The sequence below is a fragment of the Ranitomeya variabilis genome, chromosome 6 (assembly GCF_051348905.1).
Source record: "Ranitomeya variabilis isolate aRanVar5 chromosome 6, aRanVar5.hap1, whole genome shotgun sequence".
In the NCBI taxonomy this organism is placed as follows: Eukaryota; Metazoa; Chordata; class Amphibia; order Anura; family Dendrobatidae; genus Ranitomeya; species Ranitomeya variabilis.
Window position 1 is genome coordinate 129419130 of NC_135237.1, and position 27347 is coordinate 129446476.

Sequence of the window (27347 nt, forward strand, 5' to 3'; positions counted from 1 at the left end):
TTTTATGATGAGGACGCAGGAGACGTTTTCTTCTGATGACTCTTCCATGAAGACCATATTTGTGCAGGTGTCTCCGAATAGTACAGCAATGTACCACAACTCCAGAGTCTTCTAAATCTTTCTCGCACGAGAAATAAGACAGTGTGTTTCTGCCCTTATAATAATACCTTGGGTGGTAAAATCCGTCTTGTTGGTTGTTGTTTAAATCTTTATTTTCAGTTTTGAGTTAATGATATGCTCGTGCTCCGGGGCGGGGTGGGTGTGTGTGTGTCCTTCATGTGGTGCTCTGATTAGGTATTCATAATGATGCCTTCCGACAGGTCACTGATCCCTCACTGACCTGCCCCCTAGTTTACATACCGAATAATAGAGAGAAAGAATAATAATCGGCTGCGCTGCAGCATGATCGCATGTGTATTGTACAGGTAATTCTTTTATTTCATGCTATAACTAAATTCATCAAAAAAAAAAAAAAAGAAAAAAAGTGTCTCAAAATGGTGCTGGTTGTGCCTGCGCAGTAGCAGCCATTAGCGATCAGATAGCTGACACTGCACAAGCGGTGCCATCTTGCTAGAGAAAATAAAAATTGACTCCTCTAAGATGGCAACGCCGGCACCTGGGCAATAGCATCTATCCAGCGATCCCCGATAAATGCTACTGCGCAGGCGCGGCCTTCGCCATTTTGATACTTTTAAAAAAAAAATTAATTCAGTTATAGCATGAAATAAAAGCATGAACTGCACATTACACATGCATCCTGGCGCCTCTTCTTGTGCTGAGAGGTCCGGTCACGTGGTACCGCTCATTGGGTAATGAATATGCACGCATCTCCACTCCCATAGGTGTAGAGCGCATATTAATTACCTTAATGAGCGGTACCACATGACCGCTCAGCATAGGAGAGCTGCCGGGCTGGGACAACGGAGATGCAGCGACAGCGTGAGGAGGGCAAGTAGGACAGGGAAGGGGTGGGGGTAAGTGAGCCATGCATAAAATGATGGCACAAGGGGGTGAGCCTTGCAGGATCGGGGGAGCCATGCATACAACAGGGGGAGCCACACATAGCAGGACAGGACAGGTCGGGGGGTCACACACATAGCAGGACAGGTTGGGGGGTCACACACATACCAGGACAGGGGAGCCACATACTAGGACAAAACGAGGCAACCACGCATAGCAGGACAGCGACAGGGGGGAGCGAGCCACGCATAGCAGGACAGCGACAGGGGGGAGCGAGCCACGCATAGCAGGACAGCGACAGGGGGGAGCGAGCCACGCATAGCAGGACAGCGACAGGGGGGAGCGAGCCACGCATAGCAGGACAGCGACAGGGGGGAGCGAGCCACGCATAGCAGGACAGCGACAGGGGGGAGCGAGCCACGCATAGCAGGACAGCGACAGGGGGAGCCACGCATAGCAGGACAGCGACAGGGGGAGCCACGCATAGCAGGACAGCGACAGGGGGGAGCCACGCATAGCAGGACAGCGACAGGGGGGAGCCACGCATAGCAGGACAGCGACAGGGGGGAGCCACGCATAGCAGGACAGCGACAGGGGGGAGCCACGCATAGCAGGACAGGGACAAGGGGGAGCCACGCATAGCAGGACAGCGACAGGGGGGAGCCACGCATAGCAGGACAGCGACAGGGGGGAGCCACGCATAGCAGGACAGCGACAGGGGGGAGCCATGCGTAGCAGGACAGCGACAGGGGGGGAGCCACGCATAGCAGGACAGGGATGAGGAGACAATGCATACCCGGCTTATACTCGAGTCAATAAGCTTACCCAGTTTCCCGTGGCAAAATTAGGTGCCTCGGCTTATACTCGAGTATATATGGTATATAATATTCATTATGTAAACTAGGAGGCAGGTCAGTGAGGTACACTCGTTGCTCCGGTTTCCCGAGCATGCTTGGGTGGTCTCTGAGTATGTGAGTGCTCAGAGATTTAGTTTTTGTTGATGCAGCTGCATGATTTGCGGCTGCTAGACAGCTTGAATACATGTGGGGATTCCCTAGCAACCAGGCAACCCCCACATGTACTCAGGCTGGCTAGCAGCTGTAAATCATGCAGCTGTGTGGACTAAATCTCCGAGCACTCACAAATACTCGGAGACCACCCAAGCAACATGTATTCTTGCTCATCACTACCTGTCAGCAGTCTGCATTATGAATATCTAATCAGAGCACCACATGAAGACCCCCACAGGCCGGCCCGGAGCACGAGAATCTCAAAACTGAAAATAAGGATTAAACAACAACCACAAGACGGATTTCATCAACCAAGGTATTATTGTAATCAGTATAACGGCTCCGACCTGACACTGTCTGTAGGTTACTGTGCAGAATTCTGCTGACAGGTTCCCTTTAAAAATAAATCCAGATCACATTTTATACTGGCTTTGGACGTTAGGGAAGTGGAAGAACCTTTGCTTTACATTAATGAGTATATTCAGATGCTTTCTCCATATTTGTTCACATGCTTGTTGGCAAGTTGGGCAGATTTCGTCACATAGAGTCCCAATTAGGACAGTTTGTACAAGGTTATATTCCCAGAGATTCTTTCGAAGAACTTCTGGCAGCTCCGCTCTTCCAAGAACCGCACGCATGCTCTATCAGAGGTTTATTTGCAATACTTAAAACCTGTGTTCTAGTTTTAACCACATAGAAATGAATAACAAAAGAATGCCAGCATAATCACATCTATATATATGTTGGACAGCTGCCTTGCATGGGTTGTAAACAAGTCTGAAAAAGCTGGCCACAGACATGATACCTTGCTTATCTGGTCACAAATTTCCAACAGTTTGCTTAAAGGTAATCTGCCAGTAGGATTTCACCCCTCAAAACTATTTATATCCACATGTAGCTCTTTCAGGCAGGTCCAGTAATACCTTTACATTGCCGATCATTTCCTCCATTACTGACAAATCAGTGTTTTAATTGATAGCTCTGTTCCCTGAAGTCACACAGAATAGAGGCCTTCAGTCAACCAGGAGGAGGCAGAACTGGGTGTGTAATAGAGCTGGAGTGACAGAAGCTTCAGATCTACCATGGTTCTTCAGCACATCAATTCAAACGTTGGCCAAGCGATTCATCTGTTTTGAGAAACCATGTAAAGCTATGAATGGACTTAGCTTGGAGAGTGACCTGCACATGTAAATAGATTGGGGTGTGAAATCCTGCTGACAGAGTCCCTTTAAATTCTAAGAAGAAGGAATTCCCATCTGGGACTGTTCGTTTACCCCTATGCAAAATTCGATCATAGTCAGCAGAATGCACAGATCTAATGTGCGCAGCCAGGTCAGGACATACACTTAGCTGTGATAAAGATCTTAGTTGATTGAAACGCGTTGCTTATACCCATCTTGTCCGCTGCATATGCATCCACTTTGTACAAGGATTTGCTGACGATTATGAAGTTTTAACTTGGGAAATAAAGACTTTGAATTTTAAAGGAGCTGGAACTATCACTTCACTCTACAGATTGTACAGGACATATGCTTGCTGGTCCCTGAAGTCTCCAGGATCATCTGGGGAAGGGGCAGAAAGCAATGCTTATCTTATAACGGTTAGTAGGACTAAGGCTCAATACTACTGAGCTTACTGTGTGAGGGGAAAAGGGACTAAGGGAGGGCCTGCTAGGACTAGGGAGAGAAGAGGGGGTCTTACCTGCTAGGACTAGGGAGACAAGAGGGGGTCTTACCTGCTAGGACTAGGGAGACAAGAGGGGGTCTTACCTGCTAGGACTAGGGAGAGAAGAGGGGGTCTTACCTGCTAGGACTAGGGAGACAAGAGGGGGTCTTACCTGCTAGGACTAGGGAGACAAGAGGGGGTCTTACCTGCTAGGACTAGGGAGAGAAGAGGGGGTCTTACCTGCTAGGACTAGGGAGACAAGAGGGGGTCTTACCTGCTAGGACTAGGGAGACAAGAGGGGGTCTTACCTGCTAGGACTAGGGAGACAAGAGGGGGTCTTACCTGCTAGGACTAGGGAGACAAGAGGGGGTCTTACCTGCTAGGACTAGGGAGACAAGAGGGGGTCTTACCTGCTAGGACTAGGGAGACAAGAGGGGGTCTTACCTGCTAGGACTAGGGAGACAAGAGGGGGTCTTACCTGCTAGGACTAGGGAGACAAGAGGGGGTCTTACCTGCTAGGACTAGGGAGACAAGAGGGGGTCTTACCTGCTAGGACTAGGGAGACAAGAGGGGGTCTTACCTGCTAGGACTAGGGAGACAAGAGGGGGTCTTACCTGCTAGGACTAGGGAGACAAGAGGGGGTCTTACCTGCTAGGACTAGGGAGACAAGAGGGGGTCTTACCTGCTAGGACTAGGGAGACAAGAGGGGGTCTTACCTGCTAGGACTAGGGAGACAAGAGGGGGTCTTACCTGCTAGGACTAGGGAGACAAGAGGGGGGGATCTTACACATTACATGGCTCTTCTGCATCTCTCCTGACTCCCTTACGCACATGAGGATTTCGCTTGGGGAGCATAGAGTGGGCAGTCAGAACCCCACTCTAATTCAAGCTACGTGATCCTCATTTGTTCCAACATCACTCGTGGTGGAAAGGTTGGGAAGCCGCCATATTCCTCATTCGGACAGAGTGAAGATTGCGGGCTGATGTGTTTATGGTTAGTGGGTGAGCGTAAAGGGAACCAGTCATGTCATTTTTAGCATGCAAACTGTCCCCAGTGCATTGTTAGTGGGGCAATGTTAATCGCTAACTTTTTTTTTACATTAAAAACGGAGCAGTATGCAAAAAGCACTTTATACAGGTAAGATCGTGCTTCATTTTCGCTCAGTCACAGGCATTGCTGCCCACACAATTTGATTGCATTGACGTCACTCGAATCTGCTGTAAAATCCCACGGTTGCGCAGGGGCAGCAGCCTGCTACACGGTGCCCTGGCGCGGCTGTCCTCTACACGGTGCCCTGGCATGAAATTTTACGGCAAATTCGCGTAACGCTGACGCAACCCGAAACATCAATCAAATTGCGTTGGCGGTGACGTAACAACGCATTGGGGACAGCTTAGATGCTAAAAATGACATGACAGATTCCCTTTAAGCAACTAGGGAAGTAGAGGGAAAACATTTTTTACATGCAAGAAAAAGCTTATTTCTAATATTTAAAATCCATAGAAGTGTGGTGAATGGATCCCAATCAACGCGTTTCGTATTTCGCCATGATTAAGAATGGATATTTTAAAACGCGTTGATCAGTATCCATTCACTAAAGGCTTCAGATAAAGTGATAATTTGAACCCATTGGATGGAGCTGGACAACAACACCTTTTTTTTTTCCAAGTGATCACCGTCTTGCAACAGCTTCTGCTCCAGGATCTACAAAATCAAAAGTTGAAAACCGAGGTGAGCTGGTGGTTTCCTTTTTCACCTTTATATGGCGGTGGTATTCTATGGCACTAACTGTACTATAATACAGCAACACAATACGGTATGCAAATACTGACCATTTGTGGTCAACAAAAAAACAAGCGCCCAACGACTATATGAAAGTCAATCAGCCCGTAATAACGGACCAGTAAATACTGGCCAATAACACAGCATGGGGACGCATGGTCGTTACTGCATTATGTACAGCAGGAACCATCCAATCACTGGACTGAGGGTTTTGTCACTGATGAGGTCAGATTATCGGCAATGAGTGTGCTTAAAAACGTGCACAACTTTGTTAATGGAAGAATACTGTAAATAACGTCCCATGTGAAGTCTGGTCTGACCCGAGACCAAACAGAGAAAGCGCAATCTAAGAATAGCTAATGGTGGCAGAATGGGTGTTAGCAATGCGAGGTGTGTGGGGCAGCTGCTGTTAGATGGACTTTAGTCCGCCATTACTCGGCATTAGTTCACAGATTATTATTTCTACAAACATATTATGTTTCACAACTCGAAAATATACGGAAGCTGCAACAGAAGTGTAAGCCGAGCCTAAAACGGAGAAATCCATCCTCTCACAAGCTGGGATGTGAAGAAAACAACATTGGCAATAAGTGCTGAAAAAAAGTATGGAAATATCACAGGCTGAAAAACACTGGTGCAAAATATGAGAAATATCAAATAAAAGTGGCCCCTACAGCGAGTGGAGGGAGCGGCCACCATGTGGGAACAGTCAGAGCAGGGGTTTGGGGGACCCCTCTTCTGGAGGGTTGTGTGGGTTCACAGTTAGGACCCATATCTATCAGGTGGTTATGGCATATCCTATGGATGAGCCGTTAATATCAGTCATCAGACATCCCAACCCTATATATATATATTCTGAAATCGGAGACACTAACCCCTTCCTTTATCATACTACACTAAAGTGTTAATCCTGTGGCCACTGATTGGCTGCAACAGTCAGGTGCCAACCAGGCAGAATGGGGAAGAGCAGAGACCGGCAGAGGACCTGGCCAGCAGACAGAGGAGAGGCACGGGGTACAGACGCGGGTGTGTGCCATAATAAATTATATGATATATTCCTACATATTTATTTATTTTAATTTAATAAAACTTTGAGGCCTTTTGTAAATTAAATGTGATAGAAAACCCTTGTAATGTGTCAGTGATCAATGTGAATCCTGTAGTGCTCTCGGAGCTATACATGAATAGCATTTGCACATTACTGGTGTGAATAGGCTCCAAGGGCTCAGATAGCCGCGAGTTTACTTGTATGCAAAAATCCAGCAGAGTTTCATCTGTGTTTCTTCATTTTACCAGAGTGTCAATTTGTTACAGAGATATCAGTTTTTCTCAAATAAAAAAAAAATAAATGGAGGTTTTTCTAGATTCTCATAGTAAACAGTCCATGAAAACTGGACAGCACAAATCACGCGAGCACACAGGTGGCATCAGAGCGCGACACACACGCACACGGCATCAGAGCGCGACACACACACGGCATCTCAGTGCGACACACACACGGCATCTCAGTGCGACACACACACGGCATCTCAGTGCGACACACACACGGCATCTCAGTGCGACACACACACGGCATCTCAGTGCGACACACACACGGCATCTCAGTGCGAGACACACGGCATCTCAGTGCGAGACACACGGCATCTCAGTGCGAGACACACGGCATCTCAGTGCGAGACACACGGCATCTCAGTGCGAGACACACGGCATCTCAGTGCGAGACACACGGCATCTCAGTGCGAGACACACGGCATCTCAGTGCGAGACACACGGCATCTCAGTGCGAGACACACGGCATCTCAGTGCGAGACACACGGCATCTCAGTGCGAGACACACGGCATCTCAGTGCGAGACACACGGCATCTCAGTGCGAGACACACGGCATCTCAGTGCGAGACACACGGCATCTCAGTGCGAGACACACGGCATCTCAGTGCGAGACACACGGCATCTCAGTGCGAGACACACGGCATCTCAGTGCGAGACACACGGCATCTCAGTGCGAGACACACGGCATCTCAGTGCGAGACACACGGCATCTCAGTGCGAGACACACGGCATCTCAGTGCGAGACACACGGCATCTCAGTGCGAGACACACGGCATCTCAGTGCGAGACACACGGCATCTCAGTGCGAGACACACGGCATCTCAGTGCGAGACACACGGCATCTCAGTGCGAGACACACGGCATCTCAGTGCGAGACACACGGCATCTCAGTGCGAGACACACACACACACGGCATCAGAGTGGTTGGTTTGATCTTAGACTCGGATCAAAATCGCACATGGTTCTGTGATTTTGTGCAGACCACTCTGTTAGCAAAAATGAACCGACATGTTAACTGCTGTGTAGACTAGAATTGATAGGAGTTCTAGATGCCAGAAACACGGCCAAATCGCGTACAAGAAAAACTGATGTCTGAATGAGTCCTAATAAAGTAAAATGGCAGCTAGCACAACCGGATATAACAATACAATACCGCACCGCACATGGTGTAGCTAGGTAGCAGCTAATCTTTAGTTGTAAAGGCGATAAAGCCTCCAAGACACAGCTGCTGACCTATATACATGTATTTGCGCTTTTCCTTCATTTCTATTCTCAGCTTTTTACAGTGAAGTTTCAAGGTTTAAACGTGTAAATACATGTATTCAGGTCAGAGGTTTCACTGCAGTTAAGCAACTTAAAATCCAATGATCCAATGACTGTTTTAAGCAATCCACATCTCATAAATAAATGCCATCCAATTCCCACCCCCCTACGAAAAAAACCCCAACAATTAGTGCATGTAGCTCTATCAAAGACAAGTCCAGCAATACCTTTACATTCCCCACTCAGCACCACCTCCTACTTGACTGACAGCCGCTATGCTGTGCATCTTCAGGGAAAAGGAGCCGTCAGTCAGGCAGCAGGAGGCAGCACAGGGCAGGGAATATAGAGCTGGAGTGCCAGAGGCTTCAGATCTACCATAGCTCTTCAGGCTTGGAAACTTATGACACTCCCGAGAACCCTTTAGGCAATGTTCTCTTCCCAATTGATATTTGTTTTAGGACAAAAAATACTTTGCATTTAAACAGATCAAACCAGGTGGATGCGATTTCATGAAGATGCTGAAAAAGAGAGCAAAAAACATTACCTAAAAGGTCCCAGAATGAGCATTTGATACATTTTCATTTGACGGTGAGCAAAAAACGAGTCTTACAATTGCAGCTAAGGCTGGTTTCACACTTACGTAGGGCAGAGCGGTGGAGGGCTGTGTAGTTCCTCTGTTAAGCCCCACCCACTGCCACACCTCTTCCATTCAGCTCCGCCTATGTCTGCATGCGTCCTGCGTACCTATCTTTAACATTGGGTACGCAGGCCACGTGGATGTATGCAGATCCCTCCGCATGAGTCTTTTTGACGCTGCACCGAACTGCGAACGCAACATGTTGCATTTTGTTGCGGTCGGCACAGCGTCAAAAAGACGCATGTGGAGGCATCCGCATACATCCGCATGGCCTGCGTACCCAACGTTAAAGATAGGTACACAGGACGCATGCTGACGTAGGCGGAGCTGAATGGAAGAGGCGCGGCAGAGGGTGGGGCTTGATGGAGGAATTATGCAGCCTTCCGCAGCTCTGCCCAACAAGTGTGAAACCAGCCTAAGTGGATGAAATCTATACAAATCTCATGCACAATGTGTCGTTCCCCCCCCCCCCCCCCCAGAGTAAACGGACTTGTGGCGCGTTTTCGAAATTCACAGTCAAGTCAATTTCCCTTGCGGTAGACAAATCTTATTTACAGATTTTCACCATGGACTTGAATCAGATGAGGCACAGCCACAGACAAAACACTTTCTTTTTTTTTTTTTAACATGTATTTTTTGCAGCAGAAACGCAGTTGAAAAGCTTTTGAGCCGCACATGATTTTATCAATAAAGTTTTACCAAATGGTGGCAACTCAAACAAAAGTTTAAAAAACAGTTTTATTTAAAAATGACATATCAAAAAATAAAAAACTGGAGCTTTAAAGGGAACCTGTCACCCCCAAAATCGAAGTTGAGCTAAGCCCACCAGCATCAGGGGCTTATCTACAGCATTCTGTAATGCTGTAGATAAGCCCCCGATGTTACCTGAAAGATGAGAAAAAGAGGTTAGATTATACTCACCCAGGGGCGGTCCCGCTGCGGTCCGGTCCAATGGGCGTCGCGGTCCGGGGCCTCCCATCTTCTTACGATGACGTCCTCTTCTTGTCTTCACGCTGCGGCTCCGGCGCAGGCATACTTTATATGCCCTGTTGAGGGCAGAGCAAAGTACTGCAGGCGCTGGGCCTCTCTGACCTTTCCCGGCACCTGTGCACTGCAGTACTTTGCTCTGCCCTCAACAGGGCATATAAAGTACGCCTGCGCCGGAGCGTCAAGACAAGAAGAGGACGTCATTGTAAGAAGATGGGAGGCCCCGGACCAGACCGCGACGCTAGGGTTGAGCGACTTTCATTTTTTTAAGATCGAGTCGGGTTTTGTGAAACCCGACTTTGTCCAGAGTCGAGTCGAGTGCAGTCGGCCGATTATCGCTAAAAGTCGGGGATCGACCGAAACACGAAACCCAATGCAAGTCAATGGGGAAGCATAGTCGGCAGTGAGTGGAGGCCAGGAAAACACCTACAGTGCCCATTTTAATGCCAAAAACATCCATTCTTGTTTCTGAAGCTTGTCAATCTTAATTAACTTTATAATAATAGTTGTTCAATGGAACTTGGGGGTCATTTGGCAAATTTGTGGGGGGTAGGGCTGGTTCAAGGTTTTAGTGGGCCCAGGAATCGTGGACTACGTCACGGCGGTGGAGCAGGGAGAGGTAAGTATTTCAACGTTGCAAGTGCTGTGATCCTGAGCAAGCAGGGGGGCACACTTGTTCGCATTGGCACTGGCACAGGGCCCCTCAAAGTACAGCGGTGTGTTTGCACGGCGGGGGCGCCTCCCACCAGCAGCGACACTTTTGCGTACTCTGAGGGGCCCTGTGCCAGTGACGTCGCCAACGAGTATGCCCCCCCACCTGATGAAGGAACCTGCACTTTCATCTGCACCTTCCTCTTTGTCCCTGTGTAAGGTGGTATAACATGCGGGAAGGGGAACCTTACTTTCAGCAGGGTCAGATTCTGGCTGTGTAGAGTGCAAGGGGAATGTAGTGGTCTAGGTCAATGTACCAGCAGACTCATCTAGCAGTGGCTGGGCAATGGGCAGGATGAAGAGGAAACATATATAGGGCCAAGGAATAAAGTAGGCTACATGCAGTTCAAAATTGGTAACAGGACTAAACAAGCGGCATTGCTTTGTTCAGTGGAGTAGCAAACCCAGGAGCAGCAGACACTGTTTTAAGGGCCCAAACACACTAATAGGCCAAATGCAGTTTAATATCTGATACTTTAGGCCAAAAGCCTAAGACTGAAGCTCAGCTTTATTCAGTTGAGGGCAAACACCAGGGAGGGGCAGACACCGTTAGTAGGCCCTAATAACCACCAATTTTTAAAAACACAGCACTTAATGAGAGCAGCCAGAAGGTTGAAGCTCAGCTTTATTCAGTTGAGGACAAACACCAGGCAGGGGCAGACACCGTTAGTAGGCCGTAACCAAAGTTAAAGGCCAAATGCAGTTTAATATCTGATACTATAGGCAGAAAGCCAGAAGGTGGAAGCTCCGATTTAGACAGTGGAGGACAATTTGAATTAGGGACTGCAGACAGACTTAGTAGGCTGTCCCCTGTGGACCATGCATCCACCACATTAACCCATTGCGCCGTAATGGACACGTAATCTTCCATGGCCATGCCTACAGGTCCATGCGTCTGTTGTCAGGTGCACCTTTGTACTCACAGATTGCCAGAGTGCATGGACAATGCGGTCTTTTACATGCTGGTGGAGGGTTGGGATGGCTTTTCTCGCAAAAGAAGTGTCGACTGGTAAGCTTGTAGCGTGGTACAGCGTAGTCCATCATGGCCTTATTAATAGTAAATAAAATATATAACTAGGCTCTATGAACTTTTAAATAGGTTCCAGGGGTACACGGGCAGCATTGGTGTGGTCAGTGGAGGAGTATTGCAAGTAGGGGCCGCAGACAGGCTATCAAAGGCCTAAAATAACAAACAATAGGCAGGCATGGCAGTTTTAAATCGGTTACATGGATACACAGGCAGGCACTCCAGGCAGCATTGTGGTCAGTGGAGGAGTATTGCAGGTAGGGGCCGCAGACAGGCTATCAAAGGCCTAAAATAACAAACAATAGGCAGGCATGGCAGTTTTAAATCGGTTACATGGATACACAGGCAGGCAGCATTGTGGTCAGTGGAGGAGTATTGCAAGTAGGGGCCGCAGACAGGCTATCAAAGGCCTAAAATAACAAACAATAGGCAGGCATGGCAGTTTAAAATCGGTTACATGGATACACAGGCAGGCACTCCAGGCAGCATTGTGGTCAGTGGAGGAGTATTGAAAGTAGGGGCCGCAGACAGGCTATCAAAGGCCTAAAATAACAAACAATAGGCTCATGGCAGTTTTAAATCGGTTACATGGATACACAGGCAGGCAGCATTGTGGTCAGTGGAGGAGTATTGCAAGAAGTGTCTGACACAGTTAGTACTCCCAAAAAATAAATAGATGTTAATGTCTCGCAAAACAACTATAAATAAAAAAAAGGGTGGCATGCTTAGGTACAGGGGTGGGCTCATCTGCAGAGTTTATGACAAAGTAATTTGGCAGTAAATTAGTATTTACTGGTGTCAATATAGGACACTGACCCAGACTACTGTAACTATCATCATAGATGTCAACAAATTGGTATTGATTGTCAGTGCCAGGCATTGAATGATGTCAGCGCATAGACTAAACATTGGTGGAGCTGTGCGAGATAATTTGGCACGTGGTAGAGCACAGTTTCAGCTGGGGGGGGGGGGGGGGGGACTCTCTTGTGGCCGGCGGTACCGCCCCAGGGCCCCTCATGTTACAACGGTGTGTCTGACGTTGGGTGCGCACCACCACCACCAGAGACACTACATTGTACTATGAGGGACGCAGTGGCAGTGCCGTCGACCAAAAGCGAGCACACCCACCTCTTCTGACAAACAGCACTGTAACTAACGGGTGCTTGCGCCAAGTGTCGAGAGTGAGACAACGGCCCCGTGGGGGGAGTTTTCCCATTGGGGGATGTGTAAACATGTCGTATGCTGGACAAACAGCTGCTGCAAATTAAGAGATTGGAACACTCAGTAAGACCAGTCCACAAGCAAGACCTTTTTATAGGAAAGCTAGGTGTCAGCCGGGAAAGGTGGGGCAAAATAATTTGAAATCCAGGAGTGGTTCATTTTAATGAAGGTTAGATCATCCACATTTTGGGTAGCCAGACGAGTCCTTTTTTCGGTTAATATTGAACCAGCAGCACTGAATACTCTTTCTGATAGCACACTAGCTGCTGGGCAAGCAAGCTCCTGCAATGCATATTCTGCCAATTCAGGCCAGGTGTCTAATTTGGATGCCCAGTAATCAAATGGGAATGACGGTTGAGGGAGAACATCGATAAGGGAAGAAAAATAGTTAGTAACCATACTGGACAAATGTTGTCTCCTGTCACTTTGAATAGATGCTGCAGTACCTGTCCTGTCTGCGGTCATTGCGAAATCACTCCACAACCTGGTCAGAAAACCCCTCTGTCCAACGCCACTTCAGATCTGTGCACCTCTAACACCTCTGCCCTGTAGCCCCCTGCAGCTCGTGTGAGAACCATCACCGGCGCTGTGTGCGGGGAATGCCTGAATCAAACGGTCTACAAGAGTAGCTTGTTTGGTTGCTAATATTTGTTCGAGGTTCTCATGTGGCATAATATTTTGCAATTTGCCTTTATAGCGAGGGTCAAGGATGCAGGCCAACCAGTAATCGTCATCGCTCATCATTTTAATAATGCGTGGGTCCTTTTTGAGGATACGTAAGGCATAATCCGCCATGTGGGCCAAAGTTCCAGTTGGCAAATCTGCGGTTGTGCTGGTTTGAGGGGCAGTTACAGGCAAATCTACGTCACTTGTCTCCCTTACAAAAACAGAACCCGGCCTTGCAACGCCACTAATTTCTGTTGGCCCAGGAGAAGCTTCCTCAGTAAAAAAAGTACTCATCCCCATCATCCTCCTCGTCCTCCTCTTCGCCCGCTACCGCGTCCTCTACACGGCCCTGACCAGACAATGGCTGACTGTCATCAAGGCTTTCCTCTTCCTCGGCTGCAGACGCCTGCTCCTTTATGTGCGTCAAACTTTGCATCAGCAGACGCATTAGGGGGATGCTCATGCTTATTATTGCGTTGTCTGCACTAACCAGCCGTGTGCATTCCTCAAAACACTGAAGGACTTGACACAGGTCTTGTAGCTTCGACCACTGCACACCTGACAACTCCATGTCTGCCATCCAACTGCCTGCCCGTGTATCCTCCCACAAATACATAACAGCACGCCTCTGTTCGCACACTCTCTGAAGCATGTGCAGTGTGGAGTTCCACCTTGTTGCAACGTCGATGATTAGGCGATGCTGAGGAAGGTTCAAAGAACGCTGATAGTTCTGCATACGGCTGGAGTGTACAGGCTAACGGCGGATATGCGAGCAAAGTCTGCGCACTTTGAGGAGCAGGTCGGGTAACCCTGGATAACTTTTCAGGAAGCACTGCACCACCAGGTTTAAGGTGTGAGCCAGGCAAGGAATGTGTTTCAGTTGGGAAAGGGCTATGGCAGCCATGAAATTCCTTCCGTTATCACTCACTACCTTGCCTGCCTCAAGATGTACAGTGCCCAGCCATGACTGAGTTTCTTTCTGCAAGAACTCGGACAGAACTTCCGCTGTGTGTCTGTTGTCGCCCAAACACTTCATTGCAGTAGCGTAGCTAGCAGGGGGGCAGAGGGTGCTATCGCCCCGGGCCCATCACTCACAGGGGCCCACACGGAGCTATGCTACACTTAATTATATCAGCGTGCACAGCCCGCCGATATAGTTACTGTAAGCTCCGTGGTAGAGAAGAGGGAGACATGATCTCCCTGCACTACCGCAGGCAGTGGCTGAAGAGAGAGGAACAAATTCCCCAAAGCGACCCCCCCATGCTGATACACGCTGTCGCTGAGTGCCAGCACTGTACCTGACCTGACAGCTGCCTGCCTCCAGTATACTGAGGACACGCCCACACTGCACGCTGAGTGCTGCAGAGCAGACAGGAAGGAGCATCTTTTTCCAGTGAGAGAGGAGCAGGACACAGGTGTAAGTACAGCTCACACTTCGACTCTACTCTGCTGCTCTCCTGATAAGACCCAGCAGGATTCCTGCGCTGTATCTGCAGTTTTTAAGGCACTGCAGATTTATGGCAGCTGGTCAGTAATGTGATGTGCACTCACCCTGGCTGCAGGACCCCACAGAGAAGGATATACGGTGTGTCTCTTTTCTATATATACCATATGTGGGAAAGAGTCAAATATCCTCATGTGTGGGGTCGTGCAGCCAGGGTCACGTCCATGAGTGCACATTACTGACCAGTCTTTTATATATATATATATATATACACACACACATATATATATACTGTATATACACATACACAAAGACACTGGTCTGATAAGACCCCAACCCATTTATATGTTCTACCCTGTAGCCTGGGTCAGGATCCCATCAGACCCATGTCTGCAGGATTTCATATCCGTAAATCTAAGGTGGTAAACATGAAAAATAAAAAACGCGAAATATGAAAAATAAAAGGTAAAACCTTTTATTAAAAAGTTGAGGATGAATATATATTTACTATATGGAGACCCGATGCTATCGCTTCGGGAGGGCAGTAATGTCACAATGGGGGCAGGCTTTGTAGTGTTGAGAATCTCTCCCCCCTATGTGCTCACCCACCTATCCACTCTCTTTCCCCCGTCTGTGCTCTTCTTTGACCTGTCTACCCCATGTGCTATGCGCTCCTCTTGTACAAAGATGGCGGCGGTCAGTGAGTCATTCGGCTGATCCCGGCAGTGGCATGTTTGCAACAGTGTTCCGCTGGTGGTACCGCGCAAGAGGATGAGTATAAAGTGTGTGTGTGCTGCCTACGGCGTATACTGTGTGTGTGTGTGTGGGGGGCGTATGGCGTATACTGTGTGTGTGTGTGGTGCATACGGCGTATACAGTTTGTGTTTGTGTGTGTGGTGCGTATGGCGTTTACAGTGTGTGTGTAGTGCGAATGGTGTATACAGTGTGTGGTGCGTATGGCGTATACTGTGTGTGTGGTGTGTACGGTGTATAAAGTGTGTCTGTGTGTGTGGTGCGTACGGTGTATACAGTGTGTGTGTGTTGCGTATGGCGTATACTGTGTGTGTGGTGTGTACGGTGTATACAGTGTGTTTGTGTGTGTGGTTCGTACAGCGTATACAGTGTGTGGATGTGTGGTGTGTACGGTGTATACAGTGTGTTTGTGTGTGTGGTGCGTACAGCATATACAGTGTGTGGATGTGTGGTGTGTACGGTGTATACAGTGTGTTTGTGTGTGTGGTGCGTACAGCGTATACAGTGTGTGTGGATGTGTGGTGCGTACGGTTTATACAGTGGGTGTGGTGCGTATGGTGTATATGGTGCGTACGGCGTATACAGTGTGTGTGGTGTGTACGGTGTATACGGTGTGTGTGTGGTGCGTACGGCGTATACAGTGTGTGTATGGGTAAATGGGTGCGGGTCCATTTACATATACTCAGTTCAGACCACAAGATCCCCAAGGGGGAGAAGAGGAAAGAGGAACAGAAGAGCCAGGGGGTGTACTTTTTTCTTTATATTGGTAATATTCTACCTCCCCCTCTTTTTTCTGGTTCCCTCTTTGGGGTCTTGTCCAGACAAGAGTATTCCTTTAGGGTTACCTGGACACATTCAGGGAGCTATACCCATATGATGGCCTCTATACACACCCACTGGCAGCTTCTTCTGTTTACGTCTTTGTCATTTATTTCAGGGCTGTGCAAGTATCAGCCCACAGAGAGGGACAGACAGTGACCACAATACAAGGAGTGGGAGCTACAGCGGGTTCCATTATACAGTGTGGAAGCTAATGCGGAGGTCATTATACTGCGTGGACACTAATGCGGGGGTCATTATACAGTGTGGAAGCTAATGGAGGGGTCTTTATAAAGTGTAGTAGATAATGTGGGGGCCATTACACAGCGTGGGACCTAAGGCAGGAGTCATTATACAGTGTGGAAGCTAACGCAGGGGTCACTATACAGTTTGAAGGCTGCTGTCGGGCCATCATACAGTGTAGGGCCATCATACAGTGTGGGGGCCTGTAAAGAGTTTGGGGCTACTGTGAGAGCACAAAGGGGACATTGTACTATGTAAGGGCACAGTGGTGGCATTACTATGTGATGCAGTATGAGGAGCACTGCATTTGTATCACACAGCAGGAGCAATAATAGGGACACATACGGCAGCAGCTCAGTATTGGGGTATCAGCAGGATGAGGAGGTTGTGCAGGTTGGGGATAGATAGTGATGGCTGGAATATGAGAAGTGAAATATGTCTTTGTTGTATTCTCTGCAGCTGAGTCCTGGGTGGAAGAAGTCGCCATGTCGGTCTGGGCCAGATGGAAAAGACGGGAAAAGTGAACGATTCCATCAGAAAGAACGTCAGTGGTAAGACGTTATCTGTAACTGTGCAGTGATCACTTGTATGCTTTGTAGGACTGGTATCTACCCCTATATGATCACAATATGGTGGTAATATCAGTATTGGTCTTGTGGAGATGTTTTTTTTTTGTTGAAGCAGGATCATCTGATGAGGTTCTCCTACGTCCACTATTAGGGTGCATCACCATGTAATCAAAGGTTAGGGGCCCACTCAGATGTCTCGCCCCCCCTGGGCTGAACCCCTAGCTACGCCTCTGCTTCATTGCCAATACAGCCTGCTGACGCTTGCCACTAGCTGTCCCATAATGGCACACCTGGTGTGCAACAGTGGCAGCTGCGGATGGAGTGGATGTGCGACTGCGGTCTGTGGACGAGCTCTCGCTTCTGCAGGAGGAGGAGGAAGAGGAGGAGGGGGGGCGAACGCCTACAGCCAACTCTTTCCTTGACCGTGGGCTAGGCAGAACTGTCCCAATATTGCTGTCCCCTGTGGAGCCTGCATCCACCACATTCACCCAGTGTGCCGTGATGGACACGTAGCGTCCCTGGCCATGCCTACTGGTCCATGCATCTGTTGTCAGGTGCACCTTTGTAGTCACAGACTGCCTGAGTGCATGGACCATGCGGTCTTTAACATGCTGTTGGAGGGCTGGGATGGCTTTTCTAGAAAAGAAGTGCCGACTGGGTAGCTCGTAGCGTGGTACAGCGTAGTCCATCAGCGCTTTGAAAGCTTCGCTTTCAACTAACCGGTAGGGCATCATCTCTAATGAGATTAGTCTAGCAATGTGGGCGTTCAAACCCTGTGTACGCGGATGCGAGGATGAGTACTTCCTTTTCCTAACAAGAGTCTCATGTAGGGTGAGCTGGACTGGAGAGCTGGAGATCGTGGAACTAGCGGTGGTGCCGGTGGACATGGGTGAGTGAGAGAGGGTTGGAGATGGTATTCTTGCCGGTGCCCTACATGCAGTGTTTCCTACTACGAACCTGGTGATTCCCTGACTGCTTTGGCCTGGCGACGAAAGCTGCACAGATACTGCAGGTTGTGTGGGAAATGGTCGTCTTACAGGGAGGGAAGGGATGTAGCGTTGCTGACTAGCTTCATTGGCCGAGGGTGCTGCAACCTTTAGGGACGTTTGGTAGTTAGTCCAGACTTGCAAATGCATGGTGGATAAATGTCTATGCATGCAACTTGTATTTAGACTTTTAAGATTCTGATCTCTGCTTAAGGTAGTTAAACATTTTTGACAGATGACTTTGCGCTGATCATTTGGATGTTGTTTAAAAAAATGCCAGACTGCACTCTTTCTACTATCGGATACCTTTTCAGGCATTGCAGACTGAGCTTCTTTAACCGGATGGCCACGCTGTCCTCCAACTGGTTTTGTTTTTGCCACGCGTTTTTGGCCAGATACGGGCCCGGTAGATGGAACCTGTTGTGATGTTGATGCCTGCTGCGGCTCCTCCTCCTCCACTTCAGAACTACTGCCGCCTGCACCCTGTTCCCCCAATGGCTGCCAATCGGGGTCCACAACTGGGTCATCTATGACCTCCTCTTCTATGTTGTGTGCAACTTCGTCTGTGTCACCGTGTAAGCCGGTGGTATTGCGTTCGTGACGGAGCACCATAGTCTCCGCTGGTTTTGATTCTGCCTCAGTACACTGCGAGGGCAAGTTTCTGGTCTGAGTCAAAGGAACAGCATAGTAATCTGGCTGTGGCTGTGCATCTGTGCACTCCATGTCCGATTCAACTTCTAATGGGCATAGCCTGTTAACTGTTTCACTGTGTAACCCAGGAACGGTATGTGTAAAGAGCTCCATGGAGTAACCTGTTGTGTCGACTGACGCATCCTTCACTGTTGTTTTTAGTGAAGGACACAAGGAAGCGACTTGTTCCTGACCGGGAGCACCCACTGACGATGCACTGCTCTGACATTTGGCACTTTCCGAGGAGGAGGCGAAAGAGTTAGAGGCAGAGTCAGCAATGAAAGCCAATACTTGTTCCTCCTGCTCCGGCTTCAAAAGTGGTTTTCCTACTCCCAGAAAAGAGAGCGTTCGAGGCCTTGTGTAGCCAGACAACGAACCTGGCTCAACAACTCGAGACTTAGGTGCTGTACTGCTTTTACCACGACCACCTGATGCTCCACCACCACTACCATCATTACCAGCTGACAATGACCGCCCACGGCCACGACCTCTTCCACTAGACTTCCTCATTGTTTGCAAAATGTAACCAAAGTAACGTTATTTGTTACTGTAAAACAACTTATAAGGTGAACTCAAACTTCTGTAGGATTTATATATACCTTTATAGGTGCCTGACACTGAAATGAAAATCAGGCCCAATGTTACACACTAGGTTTTCTGTGCCCCAATAATTTGAGACAGATGGCACACACAGGAGCAGCACTCAAGCAGAAATGCCAATCTTAATCTCCCACTATTTTTTTTTTGGAAAAGGGAGAATTTAGAAAAAAAAAAAATGGCCAAGTATTACACAGTGTTTTCGGTGCCACACAATTACAGACAGATGCTACACACAGCAATGGCACGGAGGCAGACTTGCCAATATTTATCTCCCACTAATTTTTTTTTTGGAAAAGGGAGAATTTAGAAAAAAAAAAAAAAAAAAAAGGCCAAGTATTACACAGTGTTTTCGGTGGCACACAATGAGAGACAGATACCACACACAGCAATGGCATGGAGGCAGACTTGCCAATATTTATCTCCCTGCAGTTATCTCAGAAAAGTATAGCAGGCAGCTATAACAAGGACTGCTGCACACAAAAGTGTGGACAAACACACAAGATAGCTGTGCAGAAAGGAAGGAAAAACAGGATTTGTGCTTTGAAAAAAGCAGTTGGTTTGCACAGCGGCGTACACACACAGCAATGCAGCTATCAGGGTCAGGGAGCCTTCCAGGGCAGCCCAATGAGCTACAGCGCTGAGGAAAAAAAATGTAGCTTCCACTGTCCCTGCAATCAAAAGGTGGTGTTGGACAGTGGAAATCGCTACAGCACAAGCGGTTTGCAGCTTTATGTACCCTGCCTATCACTATCCCTGCTTCCGAAGAAGCTGCAGCAACCTCTCCCTACGCTCAGATCAGCAGCAGTAAGATGGCGGTCGGCGGGAACGCCCCTTTATAGCCCCTGTGACGCCGCAGAAAGCAAGCCAATCACTGCAATGCCCTTCTCTAAGATGGTGGGGACTGAGATCTATGTCATCACGCTGCCCACACTCTGCGTCCACCTTCATTGGCTGAGAAATGGCGCTTTTAGCGTCATTGAAACGCGACTTTGGCGCGAAAGTCGCGTACCGCATGGCAGACCCCACACAGGGATCGGCTCGGTTTCATGAGACGCCGACTTTGCCAAAAGTCGGCGACTTATGAAAATGAACGATCCGTTTCGCTCAACCCTACGCGACGCCCATCGGACCGGGATCGCCCCTGGGTGAGTATAATATAACCTCTTTTTCTCATCTTTCAGGATACATCGGGGGCTTATCTACAGCATTACAGAATGCTGTAGATAAGCCCCTGATGCTGGTGGGCTTAGCTCATCGTAGATTTTGGGGGTGACAGGTTCCCTTTAAGAGTCTTATTAGCAACGCTTCATACGAAAGAAAAAAAAAAAAAAAACAGATAGGAATGTTTTCTTTGAATGAGCAGTCTCCCATTTGTCCCTTTGAGCACAGCCTTAAGTGTCCACACATGGCCGAGTGAATAACAAACACCTCAAAAGAGCAAAGAAAGCAAATGAACAGGGTTTTCTGTGCAGATTTTGGTGGTACAGATGCCATGACCTGTTATAATGGCCGATGGTGCGTGATATGTGTAACACAATACAGCTCCCTTAGCTGATTTGAGAGGTTTTTGATGCTGAATTTTGCAGGAATTATGTTCCCAAATCCACGTAGAGCACTTCCAATTACTATAAAATGAGGAATTGTGCCTTTAGTGTGCGTTTTTTTACCTTTTTCTTTTCTTTGTAAGCAAAACCTCATGTCAATTCTTAGGATATGTGGACACAAACTCTAAGACATTGGTGCACCCCCTCCTCATTCATCCCTGAGGTTTTCCTAGGTGAAGCAGCTTCAGGAAAAGGCCAGTAGTCTTCTCTCCCCCATGCCGCCATCTTGTCTCAACTAGAACTAGACAGTGACTTCTAAAAAAAAGTCCATCTGAACAGTGACCATGTCACTTAACTATTTTGAGGGTTTCCGAAGTCTGGAGCATTTATACATTCTATTAAAAGATTGAACATGTAAATTGTTTACCGTATGTGGATTTCTTTGGCTTTTTCAGACTGAATCCACCTAAAAAAAACGACATGCAAATGCTCATCATGGGAGACCAGTCATATTTGTCCACTGAAATTAGATGGAAAATTCCCACACTCTTGTACAATGTTTGCCTGTATAAGGGCCAAAAAACAAAGTATAAGGATCCAACAAAGCATCAGATCGCACTCAGACCAATGTTTTGTATACGGCCGTGTGCATGTCAGATTTTTTGTTTGGACACAGTCTGTACAAAGAAAGAAAAAAAACTGATTGCAGCACGCACCATTTACATCCAATATTCGGACCGCACTTTAGATCAGGCTGCTTTCACACATCAGTTTTTTGCCATCAGTCACAATCCCTCGAATGTTGAAAAAAAACAGCTCCGTCGCAGATTGTGAAAAACTGATGCAACAGATTCGTTTTTTCACCGGATCCAACTAGCAGATCTGGCTAATTGGATCCTGAAAATAAATCAGAGCATGTTAAAAAAAACGGAGTCCGTCGCCATAGGCTTCCATTCTAGCAAGTGACGGACCCGTCGCTGTCCATTTTTTCAACAGACACAAAAAATTTTTTACTATGTCCCTTTTCTCCGGCCACTGGATAAACAATTTTCAATGGATCTGGCAAGCGACAGATGAAACATGTGGCCATCCATCACAATCCATCGCTAATACAAGTCTATGAGAAAAAAACGGATCCGGCGGCAACATTCCCGGATCTATTGTTTTCAAATTTCGCCGGATTGAGACTGACACCAAAAAATTGATGTGTGAAAACAGCCTTAATGAGTCTGTGGGAAGAAAGAAAAAACCACACTGACACCTGCTGCGAGCGTGGGCCGAGTGTCATTTTACTGTGACCCAACGCTCCTGCATGAGGGAATAGCAGCACAGGTGCAGAGAAGACAGTAATTTCTCCATCTCCTCCATGGCCGGCATGCGATGTAATCAGACCGCACTTGGATGACATCAGATTGCAGTCCGATGTTCCATACGCACTGAGACTTGTATGGGTGCGTGCCGTCCGATATACGCTGCCAATTGCAGCCCAATCAGCATGAGAAAATAATCATAGATCTGCTCTGCCCCATACAATAACACTGGACCGAGTGCTACCCGATAGACTGTGAAATACGCCTGTCTGAACTTGGACTAAAGGACATAAACTAATAATATTTCCATGAAAAACTACATAAAAAACCCTGCACATGTAATGCCAGGCCTAACAGGGGCTGTGCCTTCTCCTGCAGATGTAAACAGGTGCAGGTCCCCACCACTGGGGCTCGGTTGCCTCCTGTCGCTAGTGGAGTGGTGTATAGGGCTCTCCATTCAGTCACACAGGAGTCCCAAAAATTGAAGGATTAAAAAAGGTAACACCGACCATATAAACCCCCTTACAAACAAAAAGCAGGACCAAAAATACAGAGAATAATATGATATAACAATGAAATCCATTACCGAGCACTGAGCGCACACAGAGGTGACTGTAGGGGCGGTGTAACAGGCACAAACATTCCAGCAATGCCGCTGCGTCACGTCCCCAGGATTACTCAGCAGGTGGCGGACAGCTCGCTGCCATTATCCCATCACGGACCGTGTAAGAAGCAAAGCTAAATCATTCATTTTATACCGGATCATTAGCTTAGAGGCCCTATCCACAAATCCACCCTGAGGACCCCTTGTTTAACACCTCTAGAGACCATAACAATGTACAGCTCTCATGTTTCAAGGAGTTTACTACTGACCTTTCTTTACAGGGCTGTATCAGCGGGGTCCTATCAACACTTGACCGCTGCAGCTAGTCAGTGCAGACAGGACGTCACCGCTGCAGCTAGGCAGTGCAGACAGGACGTCACCGCTGCAGCTAGGCAGTGCAGACAGGACGTCACCGCTGCAGCTAGGCAGTGCAGACAGGACGTCACCGCTGCAGCTAGGCAGTGCAGACAGGACGTCACCGCTGCAGCTAGGCAGTGCAGACAGGACGTCACCGCTGCAGCTAGGCAGTGCAGACAGGACGTCACCGCTGCAGCTAGGCAGTGCAGACAGGACGTCACCGCTGCAGCTAGGCAGTGCAGACAGGACGTCACCGCTGCAGCTAGGCAGTGCAGACAGGACGTCACCGCTGCAGCTAGGCAGTGCAGACAGGACGTCACCGCTGCAGCTAGGCAGTGCAGACAGGACGTCACCGCTGCAGCTAGGCAGTGCAGACAGGACGTCACCGCTGCAGCTAGGCAGTGCAGACAGGACGTCACCGCTGCAGCTAGGCAGTGCAGACAGGACGTCACCGCTGCAGCTAGGCAGTGCAGACAGGACGTCACCGCTGCAGCTAGGCAGTGCAGACAGGATGTCACCGCTGCAGCTAGGCAGTGCAGACAGGACGTCACCGCTGCAGCTAGGCAGTGCAGACAGGACGTCACCGCTGCAGCTAGGCAGTGCAGACAGGACGTCACCGCTGCAGCTAGGCAGTGCAGACAGGACGTCACCGCTGCAGCTAGGCAGTGCAGACAGGACGTCACCGCTGCAGCTAGGCAGTGCAGACAGGACGTCACCGCTGCAGCTAGGCAGTGCAGACAGGACGTCACCGCTGCAGCTAGGCAGTGCAGACAGGACGTCACCGCTGCAGCTAGGCAGTGCAGACAGGACGTCACCGCTGCAGCTAGGCAGTGCAGACAGGACGTCACCGCTGCAGCTAGGCAGTGCAGACAGGACGTCACCGCTGCAGCTAGGCAGTGCAGACAGGACGTCACCGCTGCAGCTAGTCAGTGCAGACAGGACGTCACCGCTGCAGCTAGTCAGTGCAGACAGGACGTCACCGCTGCAGCCACATCAACTGAACTCTGAGGAGCAGCAGAGGGGCTGGAACAGAGCCGCAGGCGTTAGTGATAGTAAGGGATTATGTAGGGATTTTAAAGCACTGAGGTGTTACCAGCAAATGCGTCCGCTGACCTGCCTCCACCTGTGGGCTGAGCGTTCAGAAACATGTCAGCTACAGCAAATTAGATAACAGTCGTGCAACAGCAAGTCGCAAAAATGTTCTGTCAGAGATCCACTGTCACAGGACACATGTCACCGTAGCCCCCGCATTCAGGGTCACTGATACCGCAAGAAAAAAAAGGAGGAAATCCGGCTTCTCCAAAATGCAAAACTAATTATTTAGTGGATGATTACATAACAGCCATTTTGAAAAATGAAAATGTACAAATGAAGGATAAAAGCATCATTGACGTGATTCTGGTGTATAACCATCAATGATGTTCATTATTAAGGGAACTATGCACCAGAAACACGGCGATGAGGTTTTTATCCTTCATTTGTACATTTTAATTTTATCCACTAAATATTTTTATATATCGACCCACGTCGCTGACACGGAGAGGACACAGATCGCCAGCCCACGTCACTGTCTCAGAGGGAGCCTAGATCGTCAGCCCACGTCACTGTCACAAAGGGAGCCTAGATCGCCAGCCCAGGTCACTGTCACAGAGGCGGCGTAGATCGTCAGCCCAGGTCACTGTCACAGAGGGGGCCTAGATCGCCAGCCCAGGTCACTGTCACAGAGGGGGCCTAGATCGCCAGCCCATGTCGCGGACACGGAGAGGACACAGATCGCCGGCCCACGTCACTGTCACAGAGGGAGCCTAGATCGCCAGCCCACGTCACTGTCACAGAGGGAGCCTAGATCGCCAGCCCACGTCGCTGTCACAGAGGGAGCCTAGATCGCCAGCACACGTCACTGTCACAGAGGGAGCCTAGATCGCCAGCCCACGTCGCTGTCACAGAGGGAGCCTAGATCGCCAGCCCACGTCGCTGTCACAGAGGGAGCCTAGATCGCCAGCCCACGTCGCTGTCACAGAGGGAGCCTAGATTGCCAGCCCACGTTACTGTTACAGAGGAGGCCTAGATCGCCAACCCATGTCGCGGACACATAGAGGACACAGATCGCCGGCCCACGTCACTGTCACAGAGGGAGCCTAGATCGCCAGCCCACGTCACTGTCACAGAGGGAGCCTAGATCGCCAGCCCACGTCGCTGTCACAGAGGGAGCCTAGATCGCCAGCACACGTCACTGTCACAGAGGGAGCCTAGATCGCCAGCCCACGTCGCTGTCACAGAGGGAGCCTAGATCGCCAGCCCACGTCGCTGTCACAGAGGGAGCCTAGATCGCCAGCACACGTCACTGTCACAGAGGGAGCCTAGATCGCCAGCCCACGTCGCTGTCACAGAGGGAGCCTAGATCGCCAGCCCACGTCGCTGTCACAGAGGGAGCCTAGATTGCCAGCCCACGTTACTGTTACAGAGGAGGCCTAGATCGCCAGCCCATGTCGTGGACACGGAGAGGACATAGATCGCCAGCCCACGTCACTGTCACAGAGGCGGCCTAGATCGCCAGCCCACGTCACTGTCACAGAGGGAGCCTAGATCGCCAGCCCACATCACTGTCACAGAGGGAGCCTGGATCGCCAGCCCACGTCACTGTCACAGAGGGAGCCTAGATTGCCAGCCCACTTCACTGTCACAGAGGGAGCCTAGATCGCCAGCCCACGTCGCTGTCACAGAGGGAGCCTAGATTGCCAGCCCACGTTACTGTTACAGAGGAGGCCTAGATCGCCAGCCCATGTCGTGGACACGGAGAGGACATAGATCGCCAGCCCACGTCACTGTCACAGAGGCGGCCTAGATCGCCAGCCCATGTCACTGTCACAGAGGGAGCCTGGATCGTCAGCCCACTTCACTGTCACAGAGGGAGCCTAGATCGCCAGCCCACGTCGCTGTCACAGAGGGGGCCTAGATCGCCAGCCCATGTCACTGTTACAGAGGAGGCCTAGATCGCAAGCCCATGTCGCGGACACGGAGAGGACATAGATCGCCAGCCCACGTCACTGTCACAGAGGTAGCCTAGATCGCCAGCCCACGTCACTGTCACAGAGGGAGCCTAGATCGCCAGCCCACATCACTGTCACAGAGGTAGCCTAGATCGTCAGCCCACGTCACTGTCACAGAGGTAGCCTAGATCGCCAGCCCACGTCACTGTCACAGAGGTAGCCTAGATCGCCAGCCCACGTCACTGTCACAGAGGGAGCCTAGATCGCCGGCCCGGAGTGTGCACAGTTATTGGTCCATGACAGGACTACTGATCTTCGTGTCCATTCATTGTAGCGCGCCCGGACCCCAGTGACGTGGGCAGCCGTACATCAGGGCAGTCTGGGGCTCTCTGGCCACACTCTTGTCTGTGAGCCGCTGAGATCCAGGAGGCCACAATCACATGTGATACCGGAATGACTGATTGGAGACCCCCTGATGTCTGCGCAGGAATGATGTACTAGATCACTGCAGATGATGCAGGACCCCTTCAGTTAAACATGGAGACATTGCCTGCTATACCCCCGACAGACCGAGAAGTGGCAGCATGCTGGCCCTTGTAGTCCCCGGACAGCTCAGGGGTCACCAGTCAGCTCCCATAGTCCCCGCCCCATATCGCGACAGAGGTCACACACTATCCCGCCACACCGGCTCCCGGGCACTCACTCTCGGTCTAGCTGCCTCGCTGGTACGTACACAAGAGACCAGGCGGCCGCTCTCAGGCTGCTGATCAGTCCTCTGTCCGCGGAGGCCACAGACGCTACGGCGTCTTCCGCCATGACGGGGCTCCTCGGTCCGCTCAGCTCTCCGCTCGGCTCTCTAATCCCCGCTGTCCCCGGCTCAGCTGCGGTTTGTTGTGAGAACGTCGGACTCGCCCCTTTCCGCGTCATCTCTCACACTGAACGGGGCGGAGACAACGAGTCAGGTGACCTGAGCGCAGCCGCCATGTTGGATGTGGGCAGGTTGTTTACATGAGGAGTCACCGGGCTGTAGGGAGACTGGACCGTGGTGTCAGTGGGAGGGCGCTGGCTGGGCCGGCGGAGGGAGCGGGTGGGAGCAGGACGTGGGGTCGTAAATTATCTAACACAAACTGCGGCTCGGTGTTGGGTTCTTAGGGCTCCTCAGAGGTGTATCTAGCGTT

The 27347-nt window shown here is 49.7% G+C and overlaps 1 protein-coding gene across 2 annotated transcripts in view; it reads right to left on the minus strand.

Annotated features, from left to right (window-relative positions):
* ABHD5 (abhydrolase domain containing 5, lysophosphatidic acid acyltransferase) overlaps nt 1-27106 on the minus strand; it is a 55953-nt gene extending 28847 nt beyond the window's left edge. Inside the window, exon 1 of one of the 2 annotated variants that reach the window (XM_077268985.1) lies at nt 26903-27106. In XM_077268985.1, coding sequence (XP_077125100.1) covers nt 26903-27096 — 194 coding nt within the window. In that variant the 5' untranslated portion in view covers nt 27097-27106. Of the gene's footprint in view, nt 1-26872 lie in introns of both variants that reach the window. The other variant, XM_077268984.1, reaches the window with a different exon arrangement.
* Between the last annotated feature and the right edge of the window lie 241 nt (nt 27107-27347).